Here is a 21,417-nt window from a genome sequence, read left to right as displayed (position 1 = left end):
TGCTGATGTATGTCAACCAAGGGAAATCAAACAACAGTTAGTATGTGGTTATTTTCACTTTCTGGAGTACCTGGAAGAGTTACAGGCAGCGGCTGTCTGAATATCTTATCGCTTCACTTCATGTGGAAGAGATTACTTGCGACATTTTGATGTAATTGGTGCTTTTCTTGGAAGGCTGTGGGAGGTACGCAGCAAAATGAATAAATGTGGAGCATATTGATGAGGTGATTTAACGGGAGAAAATAAGCCCCTTCAAATATTTGCATTGAGACTTTCTTGATGGCTGCCAAGCTTTATAATTGCATGGTGATTATTATTTTAATGGCATGATTGGTCTTTGTTAAAGATTCCTACCTGTAGAGAAGGAAGATTACAATACGGGTTCACTCTGCTCGAAATAAAAGACTTTTTATCTCAGTGACAAGGTGGGCAGAGAGGAAAAAAAGGAAACTGTGTGTGTTGGATATTGTGCCTTTGTTGCCTCAATTCAGGTAATTCCTGTAACGTTTAAGAAATTATGAACTCCGCGGTTTAGATGTGGGCAACATATGGTGGTGAATCTGTGAAATTCATTGCCAGAGAAGGCTGTGGAGGCCAAGTCAATGGATATTTTTTAAGACGGGGATTGGAGATTAATGTCAGGGGTTATGGGGAGAAGACAGGAGAATGGGGGCGACAGGGAAAGATAGATCAGACATGATTGAAGAAAGTTGAATACATTTTATTAGTCAAGTATGTATACATACAAGGAATTTGTATGAATGGCAGAGTAGACTTAATGGGCTGAGTGGCCTAATTACATAGAAACATAGAAAATAGGTGCAGGAGGAGGCCATTCGGCCCTTTGAGCCAGCATTGTGATCATGGCTGATTGTCCCCTATCAATAACCCGTGTCTGCCTTCTCCCCATATCCCTTGACTCCACTAGCCCTAGAGTTCTATCTAACTCTCCCTTAAATCCATCCAGTGACCTGGCCTCCACTGCCCTCTGTGGCAGGGAATTCCATAAATTCACAACTCTCTGGGAGAAAAAGTTGTTTTCTCACCTCAGCCTTAAATGACCTCCCCTTTATTCTTATTCTGCTCCTAGAGCTTATGAATTTATGAATATGTTGGGCTTGTTATTCTTGAATAAAGATTTCATCCTTCTGGACATCCTTCCCAAATGCAAACAAAGGCAATAACCCAGATTTTTCTTGTCAAATTTGTGATAAGTTTAACATCTCTGTGTTTACTAACGTGCTGATTATCCAGCAGCTTGTGGTAAAAAAATAAATCTCCAAGGAGTTAGTGAATTGCCCCCAGTTTGTTGGGTGATATTGCCCACGGGGTATTGGACTGGTGAAATCAGCAGTCAGCTACCACGTGCAGTGCATGTTAATGGACCACTACACTTGCCGTGGTGCTAACAAGCAGTGTAAGCATCTTTCTAATGAGGACTTCTATAATTTATATTCTTTGATATAGATTTTTATATTCCTGCCATGCCAAGCAAACTCTTAAGCCTATGTACTAAATGCTAGCTAGACAATTCTAATATTTTAAATGCAATGGTTTTCTTTTTTTGTTTTATTTAACTATCCACTCACCATCTTGGTCTATTTTTTAAATCTTTCTTCATTTCCCTTTCAAATATTCCTTGGAGACACTCGGACTGTCTTGGATCGGACTTTACCAGCTTTATCTTGTACTGAACGCTGTTCCCTTCATCATGTGTCTGTACACTGTGTTTGGCTCAATTGTAATCATGTATTGTTTTTCCGTTGACTGGTTAGCATGCAACAAAAGCATTTCAACGTACCTTGGTACACGTGACAGTTCAGTTTATTGTCACGTGTACCGAGGTACAGTGAAAAGCTTTAGTTGCTTGCTCAGCAGAAAGACAATACATGATTGCAAACCAGCCTTTCACATGTAAAGGGAATAACGTTTAGTGCAAGGAAAAGCCAGTAAAGTCCGATCAAGGATCAAGTCCAACAATAAATTAAAATTGAAGAAGGGTTTCGGCCCGAAAGCCAGTAAAGTCCGATCAAGGATCAAGTCCACCAATAAACTAAACTAAACTAATTGTGTCACCAAATGCATTGTCTTCTCTGTCATTCTCTAACCTTCTATGTCATTGGTTGAGGAGGTAGACTGTGGCGCCACCATTCATCCAGGCCTCTCATTGGCCTGTTGATCTCGGCCGGCTCCTCCAGCAAGTTCAAAGTCAAGCTTGCGATGGTTCTAATGGTGCCTCATGCTAAGATGTCCCGTGCAATTCAAAGCTGGGCCAAAGGATCTATCAATTTGAGAAGCTTAGGTAAGGCCCCATGAGCCATCTCGGTGGTTGTGAAGGCAAGCAGTGAAGTTGAGGTCATTTTGATTATCTGCTTTGGAATAAACCAGACTAATGGTATAATCCTCAAAGCTCTTGGAATGACCCGAGGCAGGGAAAGGCCCTATAAATGTCATACTTTTATTTTCCCATTGTTACGTTTTTATAACATCTCTGTGTGAACTTTTCCCATTGTGATTTTTTTTATGGATTGGAATTGAGAAATTTAATTGGCTTCACAATGCTAGGGGGTGTCCTATGGTTATGAAAGATTTACACAGAGAGTTGTGGGGCCTGGAACGCATTGCCAGGCGTAGTGGTGGAGGCGTTTAAGAAGCTTTTTTGATAGGCACATGGATGTGCAGAGAATAGAGGGATATGAATCATGTTCAGGCAGATGAGATCAGTTTAACTTGGCAACATATTTGACACAAACATTATGAGCTGTACTGTTCTATGTACTTTTATATTCTAAGCTGGACCTCTTTAGTGTAAGATTGGGTGAATCACTGACATTTGGAAATTCTACAGATGTGAAAATATTTCTTCACCATCGGCTATAACTCATATTTAAGAGAATCTCCGAGTGAACGTACAAACATTTAAGTTTCCCTGCCCGAAATGTGACATATCCATGTCCTCCAGAGATGCTGCCTAGTCCACTGATTTACTTCAGCACTTTGTATCTTTTTTTTTTTGTCAATCAGTATCTGCAGTTACTTGTGACTAACCATATAACCATATAACCATATAACAATTACAGCACGGAAACAGGCCATCTCGGCCCTACAAGTCCATGCCGAACAAATTTTTTCCCCCTTAGTCCCACCTGCCTGCACTCGTACCATAACCCTCCATTCCTTTCTCATCCATATGCCTATCCAATTTATTTTTAAATGATACCAATGAACCTGCCTCCACCACTTCCACTGGGAGCTCATTCCACACCGCCACCACTCTCTGCGTAAAGAAGTTCCCCCTCATATTACCCCTAAACTTCTGTCCCTTAATTCTGAAGTCATGTCCTCTTGTTTGAATCTTCCCTATTCTCAAAGGGAAAAGCTTGTCCACATCAACTCTGTCTATCCCTCTCATCATTTTAAAGACCTCTATCAAGTCCCCCCTTAACCTTCTGCGCTCCAGAGAATAAAGACCTAACTTATTCAACCTATCTCTGTAACTTAGTTGTTGAAACCCAGGCAACATTCTAGTAAATCTCCTCTGTACTCTCTCTATTTTGTTGACATCCTTCCTATAATTGGGCGAAAAATTGTACACCATACTCCAGATTTGGTCTCACCACTACTAAACTGTTCCTAAATTGTCAGTTAACACTAAAACAAGTTAATTAGAAAAGGATTGTGCAGAGGTTGCGTTGCTGCCGTACAGCATCAGAGACTCGGATTTGATCCTGACCACTGGTCCTGTCCGTACAGTGTGTGTACATTCTCCCCGTGACTGCGTGGGCGCTCTGGTTTCCACCCTCACTCCAATGATGTACAGGTTTGTAGATTAATTGGCTTTAGTAAAAATTGTAAATTAACCCTAGTGTGTAGGATAGTGCTTGCGTACGGGGAACGCTGGTCAACGCGGACTCGGTGGGCCAAAGTGCCTATTTCCACACCGTATCTCTAAACTAAAACTAAACTAAACTAAACAGAGAGAGAAATTGAAACAAATATAATCTAACTATGACTGAAACCAACAGTTTTGTACTTCCTTAGATTCAAGGTAGATGTGTCTATTTTATTTAGATGAGACAGTTATCTAATCTAAAGGGGATCAGGATCTATGGCCAGTGACCTATACATCATGCTGAACATAGATAGAAGCAATCTTTTAAAGTACAGTCACTCCCTTACTCAAAGTAATCCTTGGGATTAGTCTACTTCAAAGAGAATAATGGTTGCTAGGTAACCTTTGCATTAACTAGCTGTTCATTATGTACAAAATGACAGGGTCAAGCAAAAGTCGTCCTTGGCACTTTTGAAATTAGGCCTGATAATCTCCAGCTCATAAAATTCTTTCCAAAAGTCTCTAATTACAAACTGTCTTTGAACATCTCATCAATTCAATTCTTGATGGAATATTGTCTGCATTATTATTGTTTATTGTTGCAGGAAGGAACTGCAGATGCTGGTTTAAATCGAAGATAGACACAAAATGCTGGGGTAACTCAGTGGGACAGGTAGCATCTTTGGATAGAAGGTGATGTTTCGGGTTGACACTCTGAAGAAGGGTTTCGACCTGAGATTGCACCCATTCCTTCTATCTAGAGATGCTGTCTACCCCGCTGAGTTACTCCAGCATTTTGTGTCCATCTTACTGTTTTAGTTCTGACAAGCCTCACGTTATATCCTGGTCATGGTCCAATCTTACGTATGAGATCCCAGCACTTCACACATCTTTTACCAGCTCCTCCGATTAGTTTAGTTTTAGAGATACAGAGTGGACAGAGTGTCCGTGCCGACCAACGATACTAGGTTTATGTTATTCCAGATTTGTATCCTACACTCAAGGGGTAATTTACAGAAGCCAATTATCTTACAATCCTACATGTCTTTGGAATGTGGGAGGAAACTGGAGACCCATGTGGTCACAGGGAGAACGTGCAAACTCCATACAGACATCACCCGTAGTCAGGATCGAACCCAGTTCTCTGGCGCTGTAAAGGCAGCAACTCTACCGCTGTGCCACCGTGCCACCAGATGGACTGTGAAGATGCATAGAACAATAGCAGATAGTTAAACTGATCTATAGTGTCAAGGAAAGGCCAATTAGAAGAAGTAACACATTTTGCTGCTGAACACTGATTGGAGTTGGCCATTCGCTACACAGTTTTAAAAAATGCCATTCGGAGGATGTAGATATCATTGGCAATACAGACAATTATTGTTTATCCTTCATTACTCTGCATTGTGGAAGCAGTTGAGAGTCAACCCTTCTGGTCGGCTTGAAGTCACACATGGGCCAGGCCAGATAAGCACGGCATAGTTCATAGTTCCTTCCCTGAAGGATATAGAGAACCAGATAGGGTTTTACAGTAATCCAATTGTTTCATGCGTGCTGTTACTGACACCTGTTTTTGAGCAAGGTACAGATTGATTTAATTATTTGAATTTAAATCCTCAATGGCTATGGTGATATTCAAGCAGACGTCTCTGACTCAGTGATTCAGTATTCTGACTGCAGGCTCTGTTAGTTAATCACTGTGCCCCATCACACAGTGAGCCTTGCTTTTTGAGACGAGACGTTGACTTCTTTCTTTCATACGCTAGGGAGGCACAGTGGCGCAGTTGGGAGAGTTGATTTCTCACAGCGCCAGGGACCCTGGTTTGATCCTGACCTTGGGTATTGTCTGTGTTGAATTTGCACATTCTGTTTGTGACCACGTGGGTTTCCACCGGGTGCCCTGTTTTCCCTTCCACATCCCAAAGACGTGTGGGTTTGTAGGGTAGTTGACCTCTGTGCCTATTTTGCAGGAAGTAGATGCGATAGTGTGAGAACATAGAACAGATGGTTGAAGCTTGGTGTGGGTTCGGTAGGCCCGACGGGCCTGTTTCCATGTTGTTATATCTTAAAACGAATCTAAACAGGAGGTCTGATCCTTGTAACAATACCAAAGGGATATTGGGTTGCCAGAAAGAGGAATCATCACTGATATGAAAAACTTGAAAATGCCAACATGAGAAACTCGGTGAATTTAATATTTGAAAAATAGTAATGGTAAAAATAACTCAATGTTTTTATAGAAATTAAAAGAAATTACAGATCAATACTATCATTGATTTTCCAATGGGAATTAGAATTGTAAAACTGCAAATGGTTTAGGAAAATATCGGCAGTTCAACATCTACTCATAGAATCTATGACCGAAGCTAAGTTATGAGATGCATTGTCTTTGCTTCAGGAGGTCAGGTTGAATTAATTCAGGTCTTCAACATGTTTCTAAAACCATCAGCATAGGAGGTACGTGGAAGTAGATTGTTTATGTGAGGGCCTCCAGAATAATGTGGTCCATTTTTAAGATACGAGACAAATCATCTGTAAATGAAATCAGGAAGAGCCCGTTCACATGTCTGAAGAAGACAAGTAGTCTGAAGAAGGGTTTTGACCCGAAACGTTGCCCATTTCCTTCGCTCCAAAGGTGCTGCCTCACCCACTGAGTTTCTGCAGCATTTTTGTCTATCTTCCATTCACATGGAAATCCATTTCCCAAAAAGGTAGTGGATGCTGGTCAATGATATTTCAAAACTGAGATGGACAGATTTCTATGAATAATGTGACTCAGAAGATACGTGTAACTGAAAAAATCTGTTATCCCATGGAATGGTGGAATATGTTTGGACTGGCTGCAGTCTGACAGTAATATTTTGTTCTGCGATATTCAACCTGCCAAGTTCCTTGAACCGGAACAATTGTGGTAATATTGAAGTTAAATAATGAGATTAATATCCAGAGGGCAAGATTATTGTGCCAGAGAACTGGGTTCAATCCTGACTATGTGTGCATGGGGTCTGTACGTTCTCCCTGTGACTGCGTGGGTTTTCCCCAGGTGCTCCGGTTTCCTCCCACGCTGCAAAGACGTGCAGGTATGTAGGCTAATTGACTGTGGTAAAAATAAAATTGGAATTTGTCCCTAGTGTGCAGGATAGTGCTAGTGTACGGGGTAATTACTGGTCGGCATGGACTCGGTGGGCCGAAGGGCCTGTTTCAGCACTGTATCTCTAAAATCTATTGACTGGATTGTGAATCCCACCAATATATAGCTAGTGGCTTTTCCCCGCCCATGTTTAATTGTGTGAATTAGAATTATCCTCAACATTACTGGTCACCCAGCTTGTGAATTAGTCCAACAACATCCTTCAGGGAAGAGAATATTTCATCATTATCTGTTTTAACCTTTATGTGACTCCAGGCCCACTGACCTCTGCAAGGGCACTTGCTTCATGAATACCAGGACAGGAAATAAATGCTAGCGTCGTCAGTGATGCCCACATCCTGCAAATGATTAAATTTATTAAAAAAACACGTTCTATCTTGTTCCGCCCGCACTATTCTACCTGGAATCCATTCCACATGTTGCTTCTGCTGTGTGCAGAAAATATCTTGATATCTGACTTTAATTTGCCTTGCACTAGTTTGAACTTGCTACTTCTGTAATTTAATTTAAAGAAATAAAGTAATTTCCTTTCTTGATATCCTTTGTTATCTTAGCATGCTTGTTCGAGATGAGTGTCAAGCTTTTTGGTCTGTGCTATAATTTAGTGCAGACTGAGTATCAATAATATCATGAAAGTTGTCAAGTGAAGGACTATTTGGGCCATCATGCTGTGCTAGTTCTTTGTAAGACAATCGGTTATTCCTACATTATCTCTGATTCTACTTGCGTGTTGACATCAGGATTTCACCCTGTTTTCTATTACCCCTCGTGAGCGCCGGTTAACTCTTTAAAAGGTGAGCTCACGGTCAGCTGCTTTGATATGTGATTTAACAATACGTTTCTGCTACCTTGCTCCTTACTGAATGTACATTAAATGTCTGAAGAGTCCCCACCCGAAACGTTGCCCATCCATGTCATCCAGAGATGCTGCTTGACCAACTGACTTAGTGTTCTGTGCAGTATTCCAGCATCTGCCATTCTTTTTGACTACATTAAATGTTTATGTTGGCCATAGGATCTTGGTCCTAAGTTCTAGGAGCAGTATTAGGCCATACGGCCCATCAAGTCTACTCCGCCATTCAATCATGGCTGATCTATCTTTCCCTCTCAACCCCATTCTCCTGCCTTCTCCCCATAAGTTCTGACTCCCAGACTAATCAAGAATCTATCCATCTCTACCTAAATAATATCCATTAATGGCCTCCACAGCCTTCTGTGGCAATTAATTCCACAGATTCACCACCCTCTGACTAAAGAAATTCCTCTTCATCTCCTTTACAAAAGTTACATCCTTTTATCCTGAGGCTATGGCCTCTGGTCCTAGACTCTCGCACCATGATCAAGTGTAAGGATTCAATTCCACTGCTCTCCAGAGTAATCAATGGATTAGCAACAGTGTTCTTCACTGAAGATCAGTAGATCACTGATGAAGCTCAAGGAAATGTTATCCACAGACCAGAGCAAATTTCTATTCCCTGACCTGGAAGGTTGGCATTAGGCCCACCATCTGATCAGTTTACACTCTGGCAGTAGATGTTTCAACATCCTGAGGGGTAAACACCCGAAATATCGCCTGCTTCCTCTTCTCTTTGCAGATGCTAACTAACTTGCCGTGGGTCCTAGTGTTTTGCTTTCCATACCACAGCTTGAAGCCACGTTCTTCCCACAGAAATTATAACCAGCGACGCAGCTGTTTCCTGGCTCCTGGGTCAGTGAGTATTCCCAAGCCAGGGATAGTGGGAAGGATCCAGTTTCGTATCATTGGCAGGCGTTGACAATTTGGACAGCTCCAGTTTTGAAAGAGTACACATGAGGTACTTCTCATGTTTCCTCCTCCTCCTTTGCTTCTACCATTTGAATATTCCTGGCAAGTCTATTCCTTCCCATTTGTAGCGTGAAACTCTTGTCGAAGGCGAAGGAAATCTCCCCGAGAGTTATTTGCATTGATATCCTCGCCACTCTTCATCCCGCGAAGAATATTGTTTACCTTTCCTCCATTTTCCACTTTGTGTCACCATCGATCACTCCGACAAGAAAATTGGCACATGTCTGCAGCATCTTTCAAGGATTCAGGATGTCCTAAAGTTCCGCACTATTAATAACATACTTTTGAAGTGTAGTCACTGGAGTAAACTAGGAAACACGTCTGCTGTGTTTTTGAGCATAACAAGCTCAGAGAAGAAGTATGTTCAGCTTAGTTTTGTTTAGTTTGGAGATACAGCGTGGAAGCAGGACCTTTGGCCCACCAAGACCGTGCCGACCAGCGATCCCCGTACACTAGTTCTATCCTACGCACTAGGGACAATTTACAGAATCCAATCAACCTACAAACCTGCACGTCCTTAGAATGTGGGAGGAAATTGAAGCACCTGGAGAAAACCCACGGGGAGAACGTACAAACTCCGTACAGACAGCACCTGTAGTCAGGATCGAACCTGGGTCTCTTGTGCTGTGAGGCAGTAATCCTACCGCTGCGCCACTGTGCCGCAATAAGAAAATAATCACTGTTTGTTAAGTGGTCCAAGAGAATTCTTGCTCATCCTCAGAGTAGTCTTTTGCCACTATTTGTATCCAGGTAGGGTCTCAGTTTAATAACACACCCTAAGGTCAGCATCTCGGAAATCACAACTGCTCGCTATTGGGATTTTTTGGTCTCGACTTTGTGGTCAAGTCCTTGGAGTGGGATAATTCCCGACGGCTGCCACACATGTAAGTATTCTCTGGAACCTCAGCTACCATGTGCACGGTGATATTCCTCTATGTTATAACCAGCACGCCATAATCATAAAAAAATACACACCAGTAAAGGAACCATATATTACCCCTGACAAATCGTCGGGAGGTTACAGCTTCTCGGGTACCTGAATCTTTGCTAATATTTCAATAACAATAGGTAAATAGTCAGAGGTTCTTGCGATAGCATAACGATCAACGCACACTGGGCTAGTTAGCATATAGGTCAAAAGTAGACTAGAACCCTGTTATTGTTAGCCCAATGATGTATATCTGCTTCAAGGTGTGGAGGTCAGTGTCTACAGTGTCAAGAATGATGTTTCCATGTCCCTTGACGACCTATTTGAGTGGCACCATTAATTTAGTGCTAATTGGTGTCGTGTGATGGAGAGATATTTTTTTTGTTGGAGTTCATTCTCCTGTATATTAAACCTGTCCAAATACTCGTTTCTTTAAAGGTACCCATACCAGGCAGAAAGCGGAGACTTTAATTCAAAGCCTGCCCTTCGTTTGACCCCGTGGAGGAAGAGAGAAAGAGCAACGTTCAAAGACAGTTCATCGGTAACTGCAATGTTCCTTTGTGTGGGTTTTAATATACCTGATGATGAGTCTGTTGGAGCACAGATTATTACAGCGGGTTATTATATTTGGCACACTGGTTATATCGCTTTGGGATACAATATACCGCAGTTGCTGGAATCTGGAGCAAAAAAACAAATTGCTAGAGGAATTCAGCGGGCCAGGCAACTTTGTGTTTTATATTGCCTTATTACACTGCTGACAAACATGCGGGCAAGCGCGAGAGAATATGTTGCAGTGTATTGCGTACAAACTCTTTCTGCCATTACTAATTCAGCAATTGTGACTTGTATCTCTCCACTTTTTACTGATCTGCCATTGCTGGCCATTCACTAAATTCCTACATTCCCTTAAACGATTACCACTCTTCCATTATTTTTAGTTTTAGAGATACAGCGCGGAAACAGGCCCTTCGGCCCACCGAGTCCGTGTCGACCAGCGATCGCCGTGCACTAGCACTATCCTCCACTCTGGGGATAATTTACAATTTTTACCGAAGCCAATTAAACTTACAAAATTCTTAAGGGGTTGGACAGGCTAGATGCAGGAAGATTGTTCCCGATGTTAGGGAAGTCCAGGACAAGGGGTCACAGCTTAAGGATAAGGGGGAAATCCTTTAAAACCGAGATGAGAAGAACTTTTTTCCCACAGAGAGTGGTGAATCTCTGGAACTCTCTGCCACAGAGGGTAGTTAAGGCCAGTTCATTGGCTATATTTAAGAGGGAGTTAGATGTGGCCCTTGTGGCTAAGGGGATCAGGGGGTATGGAGAGAAGGCAGGTACGGGATACTGAGTTGGATGATCAGCCATGATCATATTGAATGGCGGTGCAGGCTCGAAGGGCCGAATGGCCTACTCCTGCACCTAATTTCTATGTTTCTATGTTTCTAACCTGTAAACTTCTACATCTTTGGAGTGTGGGAGGAAACTGGAGCACCCGGGCAAAACCCACACAGTCACAGGGAGAATGTGTCGTGTGGTCTGGTACGCAAAATATTCTCATTCAGAGCGAATCAGTAAAGACTTAATTAAAATTATTTTATCATATCAAATGCTTGATATTAACATTCATACTCACAATTTGGTGAAATTCATTAAAAGCATCATTTGATACCATTCATTAATTTAAGTTCATGATTCTTCCTGATGGATTGACATAATCCTCAAAATGCACAGCAGAAAGTTAGTTACATTAACTGTTGTGAAAAGAATGCATTGCGCACATTATTATAACTTCCTACAAACAGGCCCATTTTTGACAGTGGTTGTAGTTTGTATGTAGGTTGACATAAAAAGCTGGAGTAACTCAACGGGTCAGACAGCACCTCTGGAGAAAAGGAATAGGTGACGATTTGGGCCGAGTCCCTTCTTCAGACTGTCACCTATTATTTTTCTCCAGAGATGTTGTCTGACCCACTGAGTTACTCTGAGTCACCCTTCTTAAGGGTCTCGACCTGAAACGTCAACCATTCCTTCTCTCCAGAGATGCTGACTCCTCGATATCTTGCAGCTCTGATCTTGCTCCCCCTGATCTATTCCTATCAAGGTCAGAGTTCCTCTTGTCCTCCGCTTCCACCCCATCAGCCGTTGCATACAACATATAATCCTCCAACATTTTCTCCACCTCCAGCGGGATCCCACTGCTGGCCGCATCTTCTCATCTCCACCCCTTTCTGCTTTTTGCGGAGACCGTTCCCTAAGCAATCTCCTGGTCAACTTGTCTCTTCCCACCCAAACCACCCCCTCCGCAGGTACTTTCCCCTGTAACCGCAGGAGATGCAACACCTGTCACTTTACCCCTCCCCTCCTCGACTCCATCCAAGGAACCAAACAGTCTTTCCAGGTGAGATAGAGGTTCACCTGCACCTCCTCCAACCTCATCTACTGCATCCGCTGTTCCAGATGTCAACTCCTGTACATCAGCGAGACCAAGCGCAGGCTCGGCGATCATTCCGTTGAACACCTCCGCTCAGCCCGTCTTAACCGACCTGATCTCCCGGTTGCTCAGCACTTTAACTCCCCCTCCCATTCCCAATCTGACCTATCTGTCCTGGGCCTCCTCCAGTGTCAGAGTGAGGCCCAGGGCAAATTGGAGGAACGGCACTTCATATTTTGTTTGGGTAGCTTACACCCTAGCTGTATGAACATTGACTTCTCTAACTTCAAGTAGACCTTGCTTTCCCTCTCTCTCCATCCCCTCCCCATTCCCAGTTCTCCCACCAGTCTTACTGTCTCCGACTACATTCTATCTCTGACCCGACCCCTCCCCTGACATCAGTCTGAAGAAGGGTCTCGATCCGAAACATCACCCATTCCTTCTCTCCAGAGATGCTACCTGTCCCACTGAGTTACTCCAGCATTTTACTCCAGTCTACCACAGGATATTAAGTAGCTGGAATCCCCTATAACTAAGAGAGCTTAAAGCAAGGTGTATCTGAAGTGGAACAATTCAATGTGACTAATTCCATGCTTCGAGATGTTTAGAGCAATGTTGTATTTCACAGATCATTGAAATACAGCTCGCAATGAAACAGAACGGTATTGAACTATTTCACACAGAAAGGTGGGTAGCCTGCTCATTTCCCACTTTTATCCACCAATAGAAATATACTGGTTGAAGATCATAGCCCGAGCGGACATGGACTTTGTGAGAGGGGAGGATGAGCAGCAGAGGTCATGGTCCATACTGTGGAGGAAGGAATTGCAGATGCTGCTTTACACCAAAGATAGACACAGAATGCTGGAGTAACTCAGCAGGTCAGGTAGCATCTCTAGATATAAGGAATGGGTGACGTTTCGGGTCGACACCCATCTTCAGATGTCGGGCTGCCAGACCCGCTGAGTTACTCCACCATTTTGGGTCCATAATGGTCCATATTGTCACAGAAGTCAGAAGGGAGATTCGGTCCAAAAATAATTTAGGAACATTTGACCTCCAGGGCTACAGTCTCCAGTTTACTACCTGTGCCACATACTAGTGAGGCAAGAAATAGAAAGATCGTGCAGTTCAATACGAGTCTAAGGAGTTGGTACAGGACGGAAGGCTTTCGATATATGGATCATTGGGATTACTTCGAGTCAGGAGAGACCCTGTGCAAGGGTGACAGGTTGAACCTGAACTGGTGGGGAAGCAATATCCTCCCAGGGATATTAAATGAGAGCTTAAACAGGGAAGTGGGAACCAGAGCAGCAGGTCAGGAAGTGGAGGGACTGATGGAAAGGTTAGAGATTATGACAAGTATGAGGTTGAGAGGGAGAGATAGATCAGCCATGATTGAATGGCGGAGTAGACTTGATGGGCCAAATGATCTAATTCTGCTCCTATAACTTATGAAGTAAGTCTGAAAGGACGGAAATGCCGGGACAGGTTAATGAACATAGTAAGATTGATAGGCTGAAGTGTTTGTATCAACCTGAGGAGTATTATGGGTAAAGCAGATGAACTAAGAGCCTGGATCAGTGCATGGAACTTCATCATCTACATCCTCCCCCTTGGTCAGATACTCCGCCACTTCAACCTGGACTTCCACTGTTACGCCGATGACACCCAGATCTACCTCGGCACCAAATCCCCCCACAACCCCCCTCTCTCCCATATCAACTCCTGTTTGTCAGCTAAAAAAACCTGGATGCAACATAACTTCCTCAAACTCAACAGCGATAAGACAGAATTCCTCCTCATAGGCTCCAAAGCCACACTCAGCAAAATCAATAACCCCACTCTCAACATCGACGGCACCACTGTCTCCTCATCTCCCCAGGCCCGCAACCTTGGCGTGATCTTTGATTCCACCCTTTCCCTTGTGCCTCACATCCGCCATGTCATTAAAACCTCCTTCTTTCATCTCCGCAACATCGCCAAACTCAGACCCTCTCTCCCACCGCCCGCTGCTGAAAGACTCATCCATGCCTTCATCTCCTCCCGACTGGACTATTGCAACTCACTTCTCCTTGGCATCAGCTCCACCTACATCAACCGACTCCAACTGGTCCAGAACGCAGCCGCCCGACTCATCACCCACACCAAATCCTGGCATCACATCACTCCAGTCCTCAAACAACTTCACTGGCTTCCCATCTCCCACCGGATCACCGACAAAATCCTTATCCTCACCTACAAAGCCCTCCACCATCTGGCCCCCCCATATCTCACTGACCTCCTCTCCCCCTACCAACCCTCAGATCCACATCAGCCGGTCTCCTCTCCATCCACAAGTCCAACCTCCGCAGTTTTGGGGACAGAGCCTTCTCCAGGGCAGCTCCCAGGCTCTTGAACTCCCTCCCCCAACTGATCCGCAATTCCGTGTCCCTCACCATCTTCCAGTCCCGCCTCAAGACCCATCTCTTCACCTCTGCCTATCATTAACCCCACGTTCCCCCTCCCTTTTCATCTGTGCATTAATTGCCTCATATTGTGTTTTGTATTGAATTCTGTATTTACTTTGTGTACTAGTCATGTCTCTACTATTTATTTCATTCCCCTTACATGTTTTTCCTCTACCTGCTAAATCTTTGTAAGGTGTCCTTGAGACTCTTGAAAGGCGCCCATAAATAAAATTTATTATTATTATTATTATAATGATGTGGCCATTACAGAGACTTGGTTGCAAGAGGGAGAGGACTAACAGCCTGAGGTTCCAGGGGTTTGATGTTTTTGAGGGATGGGAAAAAGTTGGAGATGGGTTTAGTTTTGTTTAGAGGTTCCGAATGGAAACAGGCCCTTCAGCTCACCAAGTCCGTGCAGACCAGCGATCAACGTAGACTAGCACTATCCTACACACATGAGAATTTTACAATTTTACCAAAGCCACTTGTACAAAAGGGATGTACAAAAACATTGTGTGTGGCATTTTGAGGCACCGAGGGTTCACCTGTGATTAGCTACGTCAAAAAATCAAGAATCGTGAAATAATGTAATAAAAATTAACTACAGATGCAGCTTTATACCAAAGAGAGACACAAAATGCTGGAGTAACTCTGGAGAAAATGGATAGGTGAAGTTTCGGGTCGGGACACTTCTTCAGACTGAATCTGAATCAATTTATATCCTGTAACATTAAGCTGTGTTCATGGAGAATTACCTCTCTTGATCATTCTGAAGAAGGATCACGACCCAAAACATCACCGTTCCATTTTCTCCAGAGATGCTGCCTGACCTGCTGAATTACTTCAGCATTTTGGGTCTATCTTAAGAAAGTTTGAGTCAATTATCCCACGTTTATTTTCCCTGCGTTTAGCTGTAGGAAGTGAAACGTGTTCCTTGTCTTTATCCAGCAATGGTTCGTCGGCTGGTAGTTGTGGTGAATGCTGTGGCTTTACACCCCTTGGACAATCAACATTAGGAGTCATGGATTTTAATAGCAAAAGTATTATAAAAGAATGGGAATATAACATAAAATAATATATTATATTTTAATATAATAGGTGTTATAATATATTATAATAGGGTGGTGCAGCTGGTAGAGCTACTGCCTCTCAGTGCCAGAAATCCGGATTTGATCCTGGCCTCAGGTGCTGCTTGAGTGGAGTTTGCACGTTCTCCCTGTGGTCACATGGGTTTCCTCCATGCTCTGATTTCCTCCCTCATCTGAAAGATGGGCTGCGTAGTTTAATTGCCCTCAGTAAAATCCCTCTAGTGTGTTGGAAGTGGATGTGAAACTTGGATAACAGAAAACTAATGTGAACAGGTCTTCCTATTGTGATGGCCGGTGTGGGGGTTTGCGGGCTGAATGGCCTGTTTCCAGGCTGTATCTTTGAAAAAAAGATATCAAGGGCCAGAGCATTGCAATTCACCAAGTAAACAACTGGTTTTGGAGAAGAAATCAAATGTTTTCGGTGTCTCTCTGTATGATGGTTTGATATAGCATTTGTTCATCTTGCAATTCTCCCAATTGGTTCATGGAATTGAAAGTTGTTTGCAATGTAAAAAGTGTGGCCAATATAGCAGCAGTCATATTGCATTATTGTTCAGTCAGTCTGCAGGTGAGGGTCAGCTGTGACTGATGTTCATGAAGCATTTTTAAATTGCTGGCATATGTGTGTATGTGTGCAAATATGTCTGTTTGCAAAGCTCCTCTAAAAACAGTCATACTAATGTCTTGCCCAAGTGACCTCACCGGGGCTTTGTAGACACAAGGAACTGCAGATGCTGGTTTACATTAAACAGCACAGTGCTGGAATAACTCAAGGGGTCAGATGGCATTTTTGGAGAACATGTGTTGGTGACTCTTCTTCAGAAGCTACCTAGTTTGTTCCGAACTCTCATTCTGAATCCTGTCAGAAGCTCTCTCCCTTTCCCCCCCTCTCCCCCTCTCCCCCTCCTCCTTTCTCACAATCTCTCTCTCTCTCTCTCTCCCTCTCCCTCCCCCCCTCCCCCTCTCCCTCTCCCCCTCTCCCTCGCCCCCTTCGTCTCTCTCCCTCTCTCCCTCTCTGTCTCTCTGTCTCTTTCTCCTTCCCCTCTCTCGCTCTATCTCTCTGTAATGCACTTTGTGTTTTATCTCCATATTTGATCAAAATGTGAATACTCCTATGACTAAGAGGATTCATGATTCTGTGCACAATCCAGGTTAGATAACAATGAACTTAATCTTGAATACACTATCAATTTATCTCCTGCGGCATTAAGCTGTAGATATCTAGAATTACCTCTAACGATTGTTCACGCTGCATTGAATATCTAAGTACTTCACCTGCAGTAAAATCAGGTATGTAATGATTGGCACCAATAGCCTTTAACAATTATTAAGACATATAAGTTAAAGACTGTATCAGATGAATTGCTCCACTGAATATATACAATAAATAGACGATTCGCCTGTCATCAACCAAATATGTCCAAGAATCATTCTCTGATTACTGTTATCTTGTTCAATTACAGGAACTGAAGACTTTACCATGGTGTCAGAGCTAACATTAATCACTCAACCAACAATTGATTATTCCTGCACTGCAGGGCTGCACAGTGGTGCAGGATTAGAGCAGCTACCTCACAGCATCCGGAATCTGGATTCAATCCTCATCTCGGGTGCTGTCTGCGTGGAGTTTGCACGTATTCCCTGTGTCTGTGTGGGTTTTCTCCGGGTGCCTGGAATCCTCCCACATCTCAAAGTGCGGGTGTGTAGGTTACTTGGCCTCTGTAATTTGCCTCTCGTGTGCAGGGAGTGGATATGAAAGTGGGATAACATAGAACTAGTGGGAATGGGTGATCGATGATTGATGTGGACTCAGTGGACCGAAGGGCCTGTTTCCATGCTGTGCCTTTAAACGATTCAATGATTCAATGCTGTGAACAAATTGGTGTCTGGAATTCCCACATTACAATAATGACTGCATGTCCAAAGTATTTCATATACTTTTCTGTCCATTCAGATGGCACGGTATTGTAAAAGGCATTATATGAATTTAAATCATGTTTTCCCTTTTCGATTTTAGTACATGTTGAAACAATACTGGGACATAAAGAAAGGAACTGATGCCGGCAATGGTGTTATGTAAATACAGGGCACACATATGGATCTTTTCTCTTTTGATGGATTAATAGTATTTTAATATACATCAGCTAGTTGATGAGATGGATACAAGCACATTGAGTTGCTAGTGTGCCTGCAATAATTGCCATTGTATAAAACAGCAAATGCAAGTAGAATAATAACTTTAACCAGAATTAACATTAAGGATATACATATCAAGGAAAAAAAGAAATGTGTTCATCCACTTGTTCCAAAAGGACAATATAGGAACATTGAATAGATGAAATAGGTCTGAAGAAGTGTCTTGTCCCGAGACATAACCTATTCCTTTTCTCCAGAGATGCTGTCTGACCCGCTGAGTTACTCCTGCTTTTTGTGTCTATCTTCAAATGAAATAGAGTGCTAGAAATAACTTATTTGTGTGTTTATAGGAAGAGTTTCTACCCACTGACAACGCAGTGGTGCGGCAGTTATTGCTGCTACCTCTCAGCTTCAGTCTTGACATCTGGTGCTGTCTGTGCGGAGTTTTCACGTTCTCTCTGCAATTGTCTACATTTCCTCTGGTTTCCTCCCACATTCTAAAGACTGTAAACTGCCTCTTAATGTAGGTAAATGGGGGGGAAATGGTCAAAGATTAGCAGGTGTGGGAGAGAATAAGGTGCAGAGGTTTGGTGGAATACGGAGAGGGTCAAATTGGGACTAATTGGATGGTACTCCTGTGAGCCAACATGGAATCATTGGGCCAAATGGCCACCCTCTATGTCATTAAAAATTATAAGATGGCAACTCTATCCTACGATGATCGGAAAGTTGGGTGAACATTGCATAAAAGTAAGACATTCTCAGAAGTGTATGGTAGAAAGTTCTCTTATCAGCCGGCACTGTTTGGATCATAGTATTCCATGCATCACAACACAGTTCAGACACACTGATTAGTTTAAAGATGCACTTAAGCAGAAGGCTGGAGAAGCTGAAACCATTTAAAAATTGGTTCAGAGATGTCTTCAAAGTCTTTCACAAGGAAAGTCTTTATTTATATAACCCATGTCAGACCTGATGATGCTTCAAAGTAGTTTTTAGCCAGGAAAGTAATTTTTGAAATGTAGTCAATGAAGGGAACAACACATTCTTTTTGCCTCACAGAAAGCTTCCACACACATGACTATAATAATCGGCCTTTGTGATAAAAGTTGAAGAATAAATATTAGTTGAACCGCATTGGCAAGTTATATCAAGATGAAGGTATATCTAGCGAGACGTAACAAAGGGCTCTTGTGTGATCGATGGCCACTGTAATGAATTGAAAGCAGTAACTTGAATAAAGTGGTTACAAAATACTTTTGAAAAGACATTCAGGAAAGCATAATAGACAAAAGAAAATAATAGATATTAAACCGATTGCCCTGTTAATAAGTAAATTCATTGTTGTCACTTACTTTAAACTCTGACCCACATTGTGGAAAAAATACCTTCTTTATTGGATCGTGTTCAACAATGACAAATGGTTGAATAATTTGCCCAGTGTGCTGGAGAATAGATGGTACTTACTGCAGGATGCCATGGATGTGGGATTTATTAACTCTAATGGCCATTATTTATTCTATATCTTTACACTGTGCTTATGTGAAGGCATATACTTAGATATGGTGATTGGCTGCAAACAGGTTCCCGAATATAAATGGAGCAAATGATAGCTCAGGGTTAACTGTTCAAGACATTGTGGCCATGATATGTTTTAAGAATACTCAATGATGAGCCATCAGAGGCAGCTAAGGATCACAGGCTGATCTTCATTTCTCATTGATGTACGAGGTGCTTTTAAAGCAATATGGGCGGCAAGGTGGTGCAGCGGTAGAGTTGCTGCCTTACAGGCGCCTGGGACCTGGGTTCGATCCTGACACACAGAGTTTATACATTCTCCCTGTGACATGCATGGGTTTTCTCCGGGATCTCTGGTTTTATCTCACACTCCAAAGACATACACGCTTTGTACAATTGTAACTTGTCCCTTGTCTGTGTAGTGTGCGGGGCGGATGTTTGGTGCGGACTCGCTGGGCCGACAGGCCTGTTTCCGTGCTGTATCTCTAAAATAAACTAAAGAAAACTAAAATAAAAACTTTCACTTTGCAACAATAAACATACATGTGACAATAAAATAAACAAATACTGTATAGTCATTCTTCCTCTGGATTTCAATCACAGTAAGTAGGAGTTTTATTGAGTAATACAGGAACATTTGCTGAAACTAATTGCAAAAGGGATCTTTTCATTGTCTGATTACGGAAAGCATAATGACTATTGAATGCTCATTATGAGCTTCAGTATAATAAATGACTAATTTAATAGTTGGAGGTGCAATTAAGTGATATTTAGGAATTGAAAGGAGCACATTTCGTATAGAACCGTTCTGCCAAAGGTGTTCGTTTAAGTTAATTTTCTCTTGTGTAATCTTTTACAATAGGTAAGAGGAGAGCACGAGATTTCAGTCTTCATTAATCAGCTTCCATAGTAAAGCCTTTATGCACGTAACTCCTTATCAGCGGCTGGTTAGGCAGCTACACAAACACAGAGGTGTTGCAGTTTCATCTACATTTATCCTTAACAATACGTTGAACTCAATGTCTAGATGCGAAGGCAAAGACATCTTTCTTTGGCCTTGCCTCTTGGTTTACCCACCCAGCAGTAGAAGCTTCACCGTCCTCGCATCTTTCTCAGCATCTTCTTTCAGCTTCTTTTCCAGCTCCCTGGAATGTTTCTCCTCAGCGCTGGCTCCTGCTCCCATTTCGACAACCAGAGTCGGCAACTGCTGCTCCCCTTCGTCTATTAGACTCGCCTCACTCGCCCTGCGTGAGTCTGACCCGGCTTTCTCTTCTGTGGCCAGAGTCCCTGCTCCAGGGAGGGAGGCCGTCACTGGAGCTGCATGGGGATCAACCACGGGCTCTGAATAAACTCCAGATCTGCCATTCAGCACTTCTGAGAGGGATTTTGAGTTGGGGCACGCCATGTGAGGATTGTATTCCAATCAGGGACAAGGGCAAGGACAGAATAGAGAATGGTGTGTTCAACGGAATTAATAGACTTGCTACCGTCAGCTGAAGCTGTGGGCCAAATGGAGGCAAATCCTTAAATCTCCAAGCTGTTGCTGCAGTCAGAAATAGGTCTGGGCTGAATTATACCCAAGGGATCCTCTGTTTGTGTGTGTGTGTGGGTGGCTTACTTGTAGGAACTTAGTTGGAAAATCTATGTTCATATTGAAATTATTCTCATTATTGTTGCTTGTAATATTAGTAGGACATCATTGAGATACTAGGCTGATTTGCAAAATAAGCAAGTCTTTCCTTAGTTGACATTTCAACATTCCTTTCTAGATTGTGATACAGTTTGATGCAGTCACATCATTGGAGATGAATCATAATTAGAATAGTCTCTGTCTCTGTCTCTCTGTCTCTGTCTCTGTCTCTGTCTCTGTCTCTGTCTCTCTGTCTCTGTCTCTGTCTCTGTCTCTGACTCGCTGTCTCTGTCTCTCTGCCCTTCTCTGTCTCCCACTTGTCTTTCTCTTAGTCTTCCTGACTATCTCTCTCTGCCTCACTATCTGTCTTTCTCTGTCTCTCTCCCTGTCTGTTTTGCTCTCTGTCTCTCTCTCTGTCTCTCTTTCTC

At 42.8% G+C, this 21,417-nt stretch overlaps 1 protein-coding gene across 1 annotated transcript in view; it reads right to left on the bottom strand.

The window, feature by feature from the left end:
• gnat1 (guanine nucleotide binding protein (G protein), alpha transducing activity polypeptide 1) overlaps positions 1-21,212 on the bottom strand; it is a 65,496-nt gene extending 44,284 nt beyond the window's left edge. The window contains exon 1 of the mRNA XM_055648062.1: positions 20,437-21,212. Coding sequence (XP_055504037.1) covers positions 20,437-20,764 — 328 coding nt within the window. The 5' untranslated portion in view covers positions 20,765-21,212. The remainder of the gene's footprint in view (positions 1-20,436) is intronic.
• Positions 21,213-21,417: the final 205 nt, after the last annotated feature.

This window comes from Leucoraja erinacea, chromosome 16 (assembly GCF_028641065.1).
Source record: "Leucoraja erinacea ecotype New England chromosome 16, Leri_hhj_1, whole genome shotgun sequence".
Classification (NCBI taxonomy): Eukaryota; Metazoa; Chordata; class Chondrichthyes; order Rajiformes; family Rajidae; genus Leucoraja; species Leucoraja erinaceus.
Note: the sequence above shows the minus strand (reverse complement) of the source record. Positions and strands in the feature narration are given on the sequence as shown.